At 59.6% G+C, this 13,964-nt stretch overlaps 2 protein-coding genes across 2 annotated transcripts; both read right to left on the bottom strand.

The window, feature by feature from the left end:
- Positions 1–8,870: 8,870 nt before the first annotated feature.
- On the bottom strand, positions 8,871–9,800 carry JDV02_009874 (uncharacterized protein). Its single transcript, XM_047991567.1, has one exon. The coding sequence runs from the start codon at positions 9,575–9,577 to the stop codon at positions 8,915–8,917; it is 663 nt and encodes a 220-aa protein (XP_047847579.1). The 5' UTR covers positions 9,578–9,800; the 3' UTR covers positions 8,871–8,914.
- Positions 9,801–10,916: 1,116 nt separating this feature from the next.
- On the bottom strand, positions 10,917–13,719 carry JDV02_009873 (uncharacterized protein; the record flags this gene model as incomplete). The annotated part of the gene is made up of 2 exons (XM_047991566.1): positions 10,917–11,350; positions 11,406–13,719. 2 exons carry the CDS (start codon positions 13,717–13,719, stop codon positions 10,917–10,919), a joined length of 2,748 nt encoding a protein of 915 aa, XP_047847578.1.
- Positions 13,720–13,964: the final 245 nt, after the last annotated feature.

Below are 13,964 nucleotides of genomic sequence, written 5' to 3'. Positions count from 1 at the left end.
GTCGTCACGCGGCAGAAAGTACCTCAGGTACGCTCGGAGGCGTCCCTCATCAAAGTGGGTGCCTTACTCGTGTACCCGCAATAGGAGGGTCCCAAAACTCGACGGGGCGCCAGTGACGACAGCCTCGCCCGTTGTCTGTGATGGTGGACGGGCCGTTGGGCGCAGCGGCCAGGGGGACAGGAGGGTGTTGCACGGTGAGTGGCGCACGATGTTGAACTTGGGATGGCAGCGGATCTGGGGTAGAGGCCAGGAACAGGCGTTGTCGATGGGAAGGGGGGCCTTGGTTGGCGACAGTATTTCCTTGCAAGCTTGCGGGACAGTGCGGCTGGCAGGGGGTGGTGCGCGAGATGGACGGACAGACGTTCTGGATGAGCATCCAAACGCGTCTCGCGTTTGCGTCGGAGCGGGAGAGAGATTGTCGATTGTCGCGACTGCAAATTTTTCTTCCTGCCACCTTACCTCCTTTCTGCCGGCGCCTCGAGAGATGATGATCTCGGTTGCAGCAAAAAGGAGATTTGCAAGTCACTCACCGGACCCGCCAAAGTAGCCACAGCTCCCGTGCTCCTTCCGTTGACGGAGGAGTCTACTAGTCGGTCGATGCACAGAGCGCCTGCCTTGCACGCCTCACAGAAGGAGCGATTCGGGCACTACGTACTCCGTACAACAGGGTGGTATTACGTAGTACTAAAGCTGGGCAAGGTACCAGGGACCATTCCACACATAGTGGCGCGTACCTTCGCCGGCGACCCATGCTCCCGGCAACCCATGACGGCCCACCCCGACCTCGTGAGGTACATTGGACGAGGTACCTGCGCCGCGGCCACAACGCCGCGAGCCAGTGCAAGCAGATGCTGGGCAGGCAGAGGACGGAGGGGTGTACGTACCTGTTTACTACCTACCTAGTAGTATCTTATACTAACCTACAGTAGGTACAGGTAAGGTATCTTGTATATTGACCGATAATTTCCATACTGGGCGACTCGCGTGAACTGCGCCCGCCTTGTTTTATTTCCACAGCCAACTCATCACTCACAAGCATCGAGTCCGCCCGCCAAAGACAGTCGCCCAACTCGTGTCAGCTTGTCACCACCCCAGAGGTCCCGCTCTGGCGCGTCGTGGTTGAGTAGATGGCGTCGAGATGGGTTCAGGACGACGTAAGCAGGGCCCCCCTGCCTCCATCGCGTGGCTCCTTCTGACAAGGTGAGGCCGCCTTGGTCCAGGATAGCACGGCTAACCCGCCACAAGCACGTGGATGGTAGCTGCCAGTGGAATGCGCCCTGCGTGCAGCCCGCCAGAAGCCTGTCAAGCGCCGGCAGCGATTGTGGGTGAGTGCAAGGATCGCGCTTTGATGAGTCTTGCCGCCATTCTATGACGTGGGCGATGCATCAGTCTTGGCTCGAGGCCGCTACAATCCGACTGTTGCGCTTGTCGGAGCCATCCGCGATGCCGGTGACGAATCGGCAACACGCAGCCACCCTGGCCTGCGGACGACAAGAGGCTGCTGACGTGGATCGCCAACGTCGAAACGTTGTGTTCAGGGTAGGATGAGTTGTTCTGGGTAATTCGGCATTCGAGAATGCCGCCAAACGCATTGGCAGAAACAACGGGGGAGAAAACCCCGCCAACCGTGGCGGTCAGCATCGGGATCGAGCGTGGCTGTGTCGAGGCTAGGAATGCGGTTGCTCTCACTTTATTGATGGTATTTGTTCCCAGCAATGCGCTGGTGGATGGCGTCACATCGGGGGCGCCAGCCCAAGGGCCGTCCGAGCTTCGATCCAGGAACGGCGGGTTTGTCGCCCAGCCCAGACGAGGAGAGGTCGTGCTCCATAGGGCTGAGTTCCACACACTGTCGTGATGGATGAACCTCACATCGCCTTGTTCCACGAGCCAGGGCTGGTTCGGTCATCGTCACAGCCATGTCCGCCTCCAAAAGAAAACGTGACCAAGTCGCAGCGTTCGCGTGCCAGAGTGCGGAGTGCAACAAGGGGGGTTGCGGCCTTGCCCGCCACCCGCTCGCCCGGGTCACAGTGGAGCGAACGAGGCCCCTGCACATCCAACTGGGAAGACGGGCGCCGAGCTGGGGCCCCTGGCCGTTGCAGTCAATGGTGTGAGCTTATGCACCGGCTCCGGGACGCGGGTTGACATCCAAGCACAGCACAAGGAATAACTCTGTGCCACCGGAACGGGGGATGTTGCACATGGACTCCATCTCAGGCCGCGAGAAGGCAATGTACTACGCCGTGGCACCAAGTGAACTGAACGGCAACAGCCAACAAGCGGACGCGAGTGGACATTGCCGACAGTCACTGACGGGAAGCGGTGCAACGGGCTCCCCCGACCACAGACACAACCTCGGGGCCGCAAGGGCCAGTGCTTGTGCCTTTGTGTGTTGCGTTCGCACTTGCTGACGCGGGGATCAGCTTTGGGCCGTGGAGAGCGCTCACTGCATCCCACAGCATTGGCGGAGAGCCAACGGCTCCATGAAGCACGGGACAGTCCTCTGTGTGGCGGACGATAACTTTCTGCATCACCGATTATAGGCGTTCGGCAGGGCTCGGGTGACTTTCCAACCAAGTCTACTCACTCTGAGACAAGACTGCAAGCCGTCCTCTCCTGTTGGTGCCGTGCTCACAGTCCAGGACTCGAACGAGCGCGTTGGCGGGCACAACAATTGTCTCAAATTACATGGCCAGGGTTGGCCTGGCCGGTCTTGGACTGTTGCAGCGCAGTCTACTATTTATATCCAACCGCGCTTTCGGGAAGGACATTGTGGCACGTTCCGCCCCCAAAGACGTCACTGACGCGATCATCACTCTGGACACGCCCAGTCAGGACGACAGCGTCCGCTATTCTATTCGCGACCAGTGAGGCACAGCGATGGGCACTGGCGGACCGCCTCTCTACAAGGGCGACCCGCCCCTGTCATATCGCGTCAAACGCGATAGTACCTCACTGTTGGCAGCCTCGGCCGTCTCCCTCACACGCCAGCCACGGCACGAACAAACATCAGAAACTCGCTACGCGTGCCGGTCGTCCACCAGGCTACCGATGCACGGTGCCCGCGCCTCACATGAGGACCAAGGTGCCAACACGTTGTGGTGCCCTGTTGCCCCTGTTGGCAGTCGGTTGCGGAAAAGCGTCATTTCCAAAAGCGTGGCAAGCCGCGACGTGCGTCACGCAACGAACCTTCAATTTCTTCGCATCGGCCACACACACACACAGCTCGGGCTAGTGGGATGACGAACGCTTCGAACGGACCTACTTTCCATGCGAATGTATGTTCGTAGCTGCATTTTCGGTGCCAAAGAGAGATGGGGTTGAGGAACGCTCGAGCCCCGACTCGTCCCAGTCAGCAGTCGTGGGACAAGCCAAGGACCAGGCGCCTCTCACACTTGGAAAGGGCTTTGGATTCGTCAAGTGCCCGCCAGGCACGCGTTGACCGGGCAGGGATGCGCGGGTTGTGTGGGGGGGGGGGCATGGCCATCGTCGGCAAGGCCCATGCCCAGTCAAGGGGCGGCCCCCCTCCCAACGGGTGGTGTCCCCTTTCTTCCCATGTCCGGCCTGGTGGCCTCTGTTTCCACAGGTGCTGATGCTGAAGACGCCATCGCGTCACACCCTTCCCGAATGTGAGAGACACTTCGCTGTCGACTCTCGAAAAGCTGCTTCGCCGCTGGACAGGCAGACAGCAGAATCTTCGTCAACGAAAGAAGGAGGTCAAGAGAGACGGCGCTTCGTTCAGCTACTCCACCAGAAATCTCGGCCAGCCGGTAGCATTCGCTGGCCACCAATGCGGCGTTCGAGGCTAGACACCATGATACACACACCTTTCCGATGGATTTAATCTGCCTTGCTCGTCCTTGATTCGACAACGCGAATGGCTCCACTCGACGGAAGCCGACAACGTCCCGTCCGTTGCGCGCGCGTGCTTCTCCACGGAACGGCCGCGACGTCTTGTCGTCATTTTGACCACCAGCCTACGGGCGGCCGCCTTCCCCCCTCCATGTGAGGAAGGACGCCGTTTTCGCAATCGCGCACGGGAATGTCTGGCGGAGCAGCACCGTGATTGCAAGGTCGGGCAGCCGCGTCTCAAAGACTGACCCATGGCCGTGGGCGGCAACTCCCGACTCAAGATGGATACTGGCCCCCTGGTCATTACACCGTCTCAAGCCTGGATGGCACGAGGCCCTGGCGAGTCAGGCCCCCCCCCCCTGTTGTGTCTCCCGGTGTCGCTGTCGACCATCGGCGGCGCCACTTGACCGCAGAGACAAACGGAGCACCAGTATCGATGGAGTCTGCGTCCGTATTTAGATGAGCCTCATCAGGACACGAAACGGACTATCAGAAGGTGCTGCCTTGGCAAGGGCCGCACTCGACGGCCTGATGAGCCCGGCCAAACCGACCGTCGGTCACGACCTGGTACGTGCCGAGGCGTGGTCGTCTCTCGAGTCGGCTGCAAGCGTTGCATCGCGGATGTTTTGGCCCATGATCCTCGTGACGGAAACCCGTCCCGGCTCGCTCCCGCTTTCCGCGCCGCCGGCCGAGCGTGCAAGGGCAGCAGGGATGCTGGGACTCGCATTTCGAGGCATAATGCGGCGGCCCACAGAGGGGCTTCGAGAACGAATTCTGGCTGTGCCAAGGGGGAGGCTGATCCGATTGTGTTTGCTTTTCCTTTCAGCACTTGGACTTGTCGGTCAGGAGCCGCGCCGAACAAGGTGCCCGCTGAATACAAGTGCTCGCCTACGTAGGACATGGCATGACGAGGCCAAGGTGGCCGTCGCATCCGCCGAGATACACGGCGCCGTGTGTGCCTCGCGGCCGGAACACAAGAACTGGGCGGCTTGTCGTCTCCGAGAGCTCTGTGGCATCTTCCCAGGAAGGAGCTTCTTCCCCGACGGTGTAGGAGCTGGATTTCGAGGCGCGCGGAACGCCAACTAAGATCGCCCACGAATGACATGACAAACATTCAACCGCGGTCAAACACGGGGTTTATGCTCTCAAGCTTCGGGACACGTCAGTCTTGGACACGGGCATCTGGCCGGCGATGGTTCATCGGGACGAGGCGGACACTACACGGAGCAGGCATGAAGGCCAAGAACTACACACGGGACACGCTGTTCAGCATCGTCGAACCATCCCCGCGGCATGTCTCATTCGCTGGTCCTCGATTGTGTTCAGTTCGTCGACAGCCCGCAGCCCCCTGCGTCCTCTCCAGCCTGAGCGGCAAGGCGCTTGTAGTGCGGTTTGTGAGCAGGGGGCGGGGGCCACCGAGGAGTCGCGGTGAAGACGTCGATGCGTGGCGACACACAGACCTACGTACGTAGTTCGAGCGGCAAGACAAGCTGGTGTTAGGACGAGCCGAACGGCCTCGAAGTGGCTGTGTCCTCCTTCCCGCACCGACAACTGTTTGGGCAGACAAACAAGGGGGGCAGTGCTCCGTTTCATTCGCCTGTCGAAGCTGGCACACAGGATGGACGCGGAGAGCAGCCCGGTCCAAGACTAGAACCACTCGCGGCCACTGCCCGTTCTGGGAGGGCAGGAATGGGAGACGGACGACTCGTGTCCAGCAATCACATCGCAACATGCGCGTTAGAGTTTCTGATGAATAACAGCCGGGAGCCATCAGGCAGACTGGCCAAACCGAACGGAACTCAGGACTAGTGGGTCACAATCCGGTCTGACCTCCCGTCACGGCCGGGACAGCCTCGACGTGCGCCAAGCCTGGGGGGTCTATTGCCCGGCCGCCCTCAAGGCCAAACGGCGTACTTCGTATACTGTACAGTATGTGATTTTTCGGACCGCAGCCTCTCCGGAAACTCTTCTAGCGGGAGCCCCAGTACAACACATGACATGAGGGCAGGCACGTGCCTTGCGTGTGCAACAACGAATGTGATGATCTTGGCGGAGAGAGTTCCCCCTCCTAGCGCCGTCCGTCTCTAGAGAACGACAATGGCTACGACCGTGTGGAGGTGCTACTTTGTACGGCGGTCCGACTTGAGCTTATCCTCGTTCCGCGAAGTGTCTGTGCAGGCCTCTACCAGGACGCATGGAACGGGCCGCGCCGTGTCAGGCAAGTGATGGCATCGCCCATCCACGCAAAGCAGCCACACCGACTGGCGCGATTGTGTCGAAAGACAAGACAACCCGGCCGAGTTTGTCTTTAATTTCTGACCGCCTGCAGAGTTGCCTCACCTTTCCCGGCAGGCCCATATAACTACATGCAGCGTGGCACCCAAGACAGCAACAGTGGCATCGTGCCGCGCGCGTGCCGGCCCACCTAACCCTCTGGCCGGCCGATGCTGGGCCCGGGAACACAGAGAGCTCACGTTTTATTACGGGTCGCATTCCCCCAGAGCGCGATGGCCGGGGCCGGTGCTCCCAAGCCTGGAATCGGCGGTGACGGAGAAGCAGGAAGAGGGGTGGGAGAGGTCCCGCTTGCCATAGCTTGCCTACATGCTCGATGGGCACGCTGGCGTAGTACGTCGGAGTGGATGGAGCTGTCCCTCCGGATCGGGGGATCCAAAGAGAGGGAAGGCCGTGGCGGGACATGGGGGTGAGTTACACGACGTCGATATCCATCGAGGCCAGCGTGCGTGAAGCCAAGGTCACACAAGAAAAGGGGGGGAGGGTGGCGCAGGAAGGCTACGAGGCCACAGAGCCAGCCGTTTGCGCGCTTGGCTGGAAAGCTGCGAACGAGCCGGCCGCCTCGGAACATTGGGGCTGTGATGAACAACAAGAGGCAATACCGTACATGATGATGGCCTGGAAGGGGCCGAGGGAGACACAGATGAGGTCGCATCATGTGCGTACCCGAACGGAGCCTCTTTTTATAGCCCATCGTTACGGCGGCATCAGTCGGCTGATGGCATGGCGAGAAGTGACCAGCGTGTGCGAGTGAGCGAGCATGCACATACATTGTAAGTTACATGCTACTTTCGCACATACGTGAAAGGCATGCAGGATCCCGTGCCAATGTCCCGGATACGGCGGCGGCGGGGGGTCCTCGAGCGTGCCTTGTGGCCCTCGTGGGCAAGGCTCTATGTATGGTAACATGTATGTATGCACGGGCGACGTGCGCACAAAGGGCGTGAAGCGGCCAGGGCTTGCCGACGGATAAGGTATTGCATCACCCACCCGCGGGTTCTATTGTTGAAAACCTCCATGATCCTGACACAAGCGCCGCCCCCCCCGCCCCCCCCCTCCCGGCTGTTGATTGTCTAAGCTCACCAGAACCATTTTCGCGACTGCTGCTGCTGCTGCTGCTACGCAGGTCGGCAAGACAGCTCCCTCACCCTCCGCTCCCTCACCGAGCCGGCTCCCACAGGAAAAGGAGGTGGTGGGGAGGAGGTGCGTCTGCTTCGGTAAATAAGAGCCAAAGGGGCGGCGTTGCTCTTACATGCGGCTGAGTCGAGGACACGGCAAGTGAGAAGATGGATGGGGGGGGGTGCAAGAGACGGACACGCGTTGTATGTAGTTTGCACGTATATGTGCGCGTGCGAGCGGGAAAAGGGGAGGGGAGGGTAGGAGGCGACATGCGGGACGCGGGAAGAGTGAGGGGGGGAGGAGACGATGCGACTTCGATGCGGTCATGGTCATACAAGGACGACATCCCACTATAGACAGGTCACCTTTCCCATTTTACGCTGCTGTCTCCTACTGCTACTGCCTTGTATCTATTCTGGATCCTGGTCCTTCTTTTTTTGGCCCGCTTCGTGCGTGCGTTCTCTGCACCACCAGACGGCAGCGGGGCGGCACTACGGGGGGGGGGGGATGGGATGGGACATGTTTCGGTGCAGAAGCGACGCACGCGGGGCGGGGCGGGCGTGTTTTGAACGAAACCTCGTGGATCATCAGACTGGATGGAGCTGATGAGGTGACGAGTTTCGCGATGGCGGTGGTGGTTGGCTGGCTGGTTGGTTGGTTGGTTGGACGCGATGGATAGATAGGACCTTGATGAAAAGGACGGGGTGGGCGGGTGGCGACGAGCTGGATGAGACTCTAGATAGAGAGAGACAGAGAGAGAGAGAAGAAGAAGGGGAGGGGGGTAAACATTGATACGGGGCAGTTGTGGTGTTGAACGGGTAAGGCAAGGAGAGAGAGACTGGAGAAAAGGGGGGATGAGGAAGGGGGGGGGGGGTCTCGACCTGCCGCGACCTTGTGCTACCGCTCACTTGGAGCTGAGAGGTGGAGGTGGATGGAGGGAGAGCGGGCCAGAGAGAGACGGGGAGTAGGGAGAATGAGGAGGAGGAGGAGGAGGATACGCAGCCTCGCATCGGGAAGCTCAGATGCCTCATACCTACCTACATACATACACACGTATGTACTTCGTACATATATGCGACGGCGCGGCAGTGGGCCATGCCGGCCGGCTGCTGCTGTTGGTAGGTATCGATGGGAACCGGTCCAGTCATCAAAGGGGGAGAGCAGTCACGCCGTCGTCATCGTCAGTGTTGTTGCTACCGTTGTAGTCGTGAGGCTGAGTGATTGTGGTGTGGTCCCCCTCCCTCCGCCTCGCCTCGGCCCCCGTCGCACGTTGTACATTGCATGTAAGTAAGCGTAGGCAGGCAGGCAGGCAGGCAGGCAGGCAGGCAGGCAGGTAGGCAGGCGGCTCAGATATCAATATCAACCCTTCATCACCACTCTAAGCAAGCAAACCATCGTACACAGGGCAAATAGGGTAGCAAACAAACACATGACAGCTCGGCTCGCCCGTGTCCTCTCGTCCCTCATACCTCTCCCGCTTCGGCTCCCACTCCTGCTTCCCATTCGCCACGGGGCAGGTCTCCGGTTCGCCAATGCTTTACTCAACCCGAGCCTCACCATCCAGCACACCAACACCCATCACCGCTAATTCTTGTAACCCCCCCCCTCCCCCTACCTTCTTTTAGAGTATACACGCCTCTGACTCTGAACTGACTCAGACGCGCTCCCACTCGCCCTCATCGCTGCTCGGCCGTCGTCCCTGCTGCTTCTGCTGCTTCTGCTGTGCCTGTGCCTGTGCCTGCCGCCGCACCACCGTCACCTTCTTCGCCCCGTGGCCCAGCCCCTTGATCCGCCCGACCGCCCACTGCCCCAGGTACCTGTCCTGGCGCCACGCGTAGAGCGTCACGTCCGCGTGGGCGTCCTCGGGCTTGCAGCTCGGCACGTGGGGGATGTGGTCGCGAGGCACCTCGATGGCGTACAGGGCCAGCGGCGACGGGCCACCGCCGCGGCGACTGTCCCTGCTGCTGCTGTCATTGTCGTCGTCGGACCCTCCGTCCTGGTTGTTGTTGTCGTTGATGTCGTCGTCGTCATTGTTGCTGTTGTTGCTGTCATCGTCGTCGTACCTCTCCACGAGCATCATCTCGCGCGGGACGATAACGTCTGGGCTGAAGACCTCGACGCCACTGTCATCTTCGTCGTCGTCATCCTCGTTACAGAGCTTGACGTCGGCGAAGCGGTACGACAGCCGCAGAAACGTCGCCGGGAAGATGGGGTTCGACTTGCGCCCGCTGCCGCTCACGAAGATGATGCGCATGGGCCGCGTCTTGGTCGGGGGAGTGAAGGACTTGGGCTCGAGGTGAAACGGGATAGGGGCCATGGCTGCGGATATATACAAAGTGTATATATATATGTATATATATCAGAAGCAGCAGCGAGCTTGAATCGTGACAAGTGATGTTTTAGAGTTGAACCGAGTTTTGACTTGAACAAGTGTAACGACGAAACTGTTGGAGTCAACGTCCACAGCGCAATGATGATGATGATGATGATGATGTCTGTATGTCTGTCTGTCGTCTCTTGCTCTGCTTGTCTTGCACGCTCCCCTTTCGTTCATCAGATGCCTCTTACAGTCTCCCTATTTATACTTTTTTTTCTCTCTTCCCGAGTCACCGTCCTACCCGACCAGCTCCTATCGCCGGCCCACGAGTACTACTACTACTTCCGTACAAGAGTACAATCCATGATCCGTACAATACCGTACCGCTCAACAGAAAGCAACCTCCTTTCTCTCCTCATCTTCGCGGTGAAGCAAAGTCACTTGTCTGAACCCGCCTCCACGTCCGTCAAGCCCCCCGTTCCGTCTCTCCGCCAACATCACGCCAACATTACACAAGCGCACACGCACACGCACACGCACACACCAGACACACACGCTTTGGCCAAAGCCAGCATGAACTTGGCCACGCGAGATAGATACACCGACGCTACAAGCTGCGGCTGCCTAATTGTCTTAATTACGACGTGCTAGCGTTACTATATATAGTAACCCTAATGCTAGCGTCAACTGCTGTGTCCAATCGCAGGTCCAGGAGATGCCGCTAGCGCCGTATATCACCACTAGGGCGGACAAAAGTCCCTGCAAAAGTTCCAACAAAAGGTCCAACAAAAGTTCCTTGGAACCGCCGCTGCTGATCTTGAAACATGGCGAGATTAGGGGAGAGAAGGGCAAACGTCGCTTTTGACGCGAGCTCATTGGGCTGAGCGCCGACAACTCCAGCAAAGGCGTCGTTCAGATGTTGATACTTCGTGATGCTGTGACTAACATAATGATCATCCTGTTCGGCGACTGCCTCTATGAGAAAGGCGTTGAGAAGTTGAGGCAACAACTTGAAAATGGCTCATGATTTTTCGGGTGCTGCGCTTTGCGTTGGACCGCATCGTTGGCTTGCTCGAGTCCAGTATGTGCAAGTGAGAGCAACTTGGCTATGCTTGGTCAGAGTTTGCAAAGTTGGAGTTGCAAGTCTGGACGGAAAGGGAATCAACACAAGCTATCACGTCATGCACAAGGAGAGCGAGTCCAACATGCCATGAAGCGCTGTGTAGATTTCAGATCGCGATCCGAACCCATTGTCCTCGACTCATCATCATCGTACAGTTTTACCCAATACACTATAATATCCATATACTCGTGACAAGCAACGCTGAAACGCGCCTTCTCATGTCTCAGTTGCCGCTCGCTCGCGCTCTCGGAACGACCGGTGGTGGTACTGAGGTTGCTCCGATTCCCTCGATCGAGTTTCATATTCGTCCTCGTCCTCCCTTCTGTGCCGCCTACGCCGGTCTCGGTCGCGGTCTCGGTCGCGGTCACGGTCTCTGTCACGATCCCGATCGCGGTCACGGTCACGGTCACGATCACGGTCGCGGTCGCGGTCGCGGTCACGGTCACGGTCTCTGTCACGATCCCGATCGCGGTCTCGATCACGCTCTCGCTCCTTGCCGTCTTCTTCGGCATCGTCTCTGTGGCGATGGTGGTGGTGGTGGTGGTGGTGCCGTCGACCAGTATCCTTATCATCGTCTTGCTCTTCATCGGCATCAGGGTCCTTGTCGCGGCCGCGGCCGCGGTCAGCCTCACCCTTGTTTCGCCGTCTCTCTGGAGCGTTATTAGCACCACGATGCCGACCAGCAGGAAGCGGGATAAAACGTACCTCGAAGAACCTGAGTTGCATTGGCGTACGCTTGAATCTCGTCCTTGTTCAAGACGCGCAGAACAATGACAAAGTCGTCCCGCACCTCGAACCTCTCTTTCCCGTACGATAGAGCCTCCGGGTTCACAATCTTACGGTTGATCTTGGTCCACCTGGCCCCCTCAGGAGCCTCTTTCAGTTTCTTATCCTCCTTATGGGGGGCAACGCCCTCGCGGACGGGATTGGCTTCTTCCGGAAAGCTGGGTTTTGGCTGCTTTAGGATCCCCTTTAGAGGCTTCTCGTCAGACTTGTCTTTGGGCGGCGAGACCAGCCGGACGTGTTTCGCCTCCTCCGAGGGCAGTACTAGCTCGCGGCCACGTGACTCTTCTCGAGAAGAATCCCTCGAACCGCGACCGCCTCGTGCAGGTGATGGTGAGCGAGTATGTCTCTTCTCTTCAACAACTGGCGGGTCCTTACCCCGCCCCTCCCTATCCGTCACATCCATGGCGGCGAGTTGATCTTTGAGCTGCTTCAGATCAGACGCGTCATTTGGATTGAAGCCATGAGAGGCTTGATGTCGCCGTGAGGCACGCCGGTTGTCATCCGAGTCCGACGCGGACACGGTAGCTTCCCCGGCCAACTTGGCTTCTGCGTCTCGTCGATGGCGATCGGTAGCCGCAATGCGGTCTCGGGACTCATCCCGATGTCGCTCGCGCCCTCCCTCATGTCCCTTCTCATATTCGCGGTCTCGTGCTGACGCCGGGGCCTTCTCGGGCGGGTCCGGTTCTCTGCGACGTTCACGGTCGTCATCCGGGCTCCGACGTTGAGCGGCGTCTTTGGAGGGCTGCTCCCTCTTCTCTCCTTCTTTGTGCGAAGGCACGAGCCCTACGGCGGCCGCTGCAACGCCGACCCCGGCCGCCACCTTGTCACGGATGCGAGGCCGTTCTTTGTCATCTTCGTCACTATCCTTCCGCTTTTCGCGGCGGTCATCATGAGTCGTCTGTCGGGCACGGACGCGGTCGTCCCGCTCTGCATCTGCTATGCGCGCAAGCTCTTCGTCCGATGCTCTTTTGGGTTCTTCTGGTCGAGGCTCGCGCCGACGCTCCCTCGCATCGCTCGGGTTGTCCAAGAGATCAGTACGGATGCCGAAGCCGCGAGTGGCAACGCTGTCGTCTTTGAACCGCGGTTGCTCGTACGCGCGCTCCACATCACGAGAACGGTCGCGCTCACGATCGCGTAGATCCCGCATAGAACGTTCCTCTTCACGGCTGCGATAGTAGTCGTCGTGATGCAATGATCGAGCAGCGCCCTCCTGGTGCAGCGACAGAGGCCGGCCGCGTCGTCCTGCTTCGGCCCTCTCCGATGCAACAACAGGAATCTCGAGCTGCGAAGTGGTTGGTGAGGGTGGGACAGGTGCCGCCGGAGGGATGCTCCGTGAGTCATAGCCTCGATTGATCTTGTCGAAACCCCGACTCGAGGGCGGCGGCCCTCCTCTGCCTTCATAGGGCCGGCTTGTGTTCATGTTGTAGTTGCCTCCCAGATCGCTGCTCGTGTGGACGTTGAAGCTCCGCTGGTCAGCGTTGTAGTTGACATTGGGCCGGTAGTAACCTCTGTCCGTGCTGTCGTGTCGCCGCGGCCGTGCGGGCTTGGAATGATCGAGGTCATATCGAGCCAGCTCACCGGCATTGGTGTACTGATAGCCGTCGTCGCCATAGTCGATGGCGGCGTTACTGTGCTTGGGATCGCTGGGATACACCACCGACGGTCGGGAGCTGCGGTAGGCATCGACTTCGCGAGGGCTTAGCAGCGAATCACTCCGATCCCGGGCTCTGCTAAAGTCTTCGCTACCCGAAGAGGCGTGGTACGGACGAGCGGTGCTCCGGGACCGAATGGACGAAGCGGGCTGCGAGTAAAACTGTCCGTCGCTCGCACGATACTCGTCTCTGATGGGGCTGCCGGTGCGGGTGTTTGAAGAATGCGACGAGGATGCGTGTGGCCTGCTCTCCTGCGAAAGAATGATGACCGGTCGGCTGGTGGAGTCGAGAGTCGAGCGCCGAGTGCGGCTGCTCTCGCGAGTGCCGCCCCGCTGCCGCGAGTCGGGGGCGATGCCGTACGTGCGTGTGGTGGTCGGAACACCGGAAGACGTCGTGGAGGTTGTGTAGCCTCGGGGCGTAGCGACGTAATGTCTCGGTGTTGCTGATGGCATGACATGCATGTCGCCCGCATACACTGAGCTGTATCCTATGCTGGTGGGCATGGACGCTCTGGCCGGGTTGAACGTGGGCGGCCGGGGTGGCCCAGGAGGAGGCGGATATCCTCGATAGCGGTCGGCCATGATGACGACCCGGCGGGAAGCGCAACGCTCGCAGGCCCTCCTTGCGCCCGGGAAGCAATGACTGTGCTGCCTGGGGTTGGCGAGGTAGCTCGAGAGCTCGAGAGGCAAGGGAAGCGGTGGCAGAAGGATAGAAAAGTCGGTCGCTGCGAGGTGAGGGGCGGGGGATGGCTAGAAAGGCTCGGTGTTGGTCCCTTTGGATTTCGCACTTTGTGCCCGAAGCAGGGATGTGGTCGTGGACAAGCCTC

Source organism: Purpureocillium takamizusanense, chromosome 10, assembly GCF_022605165.1.
Source record: "Purpureocillium takamizusanense chromosome 10, complete sequence".
In the NCBI taxonomy this organism is placed as follows: Eukaryota; Fungi; Ascomycota; class Sordariomycetes; order Hypocreales; family Ophiocordycipitaceae; genus Purpureocillium; species Purpureocillium takamizusanense.
Note: the sequence above shows the minus strand (reverse complement) of the source record. Positions and strands in the feature narration are given on the sequence as shown.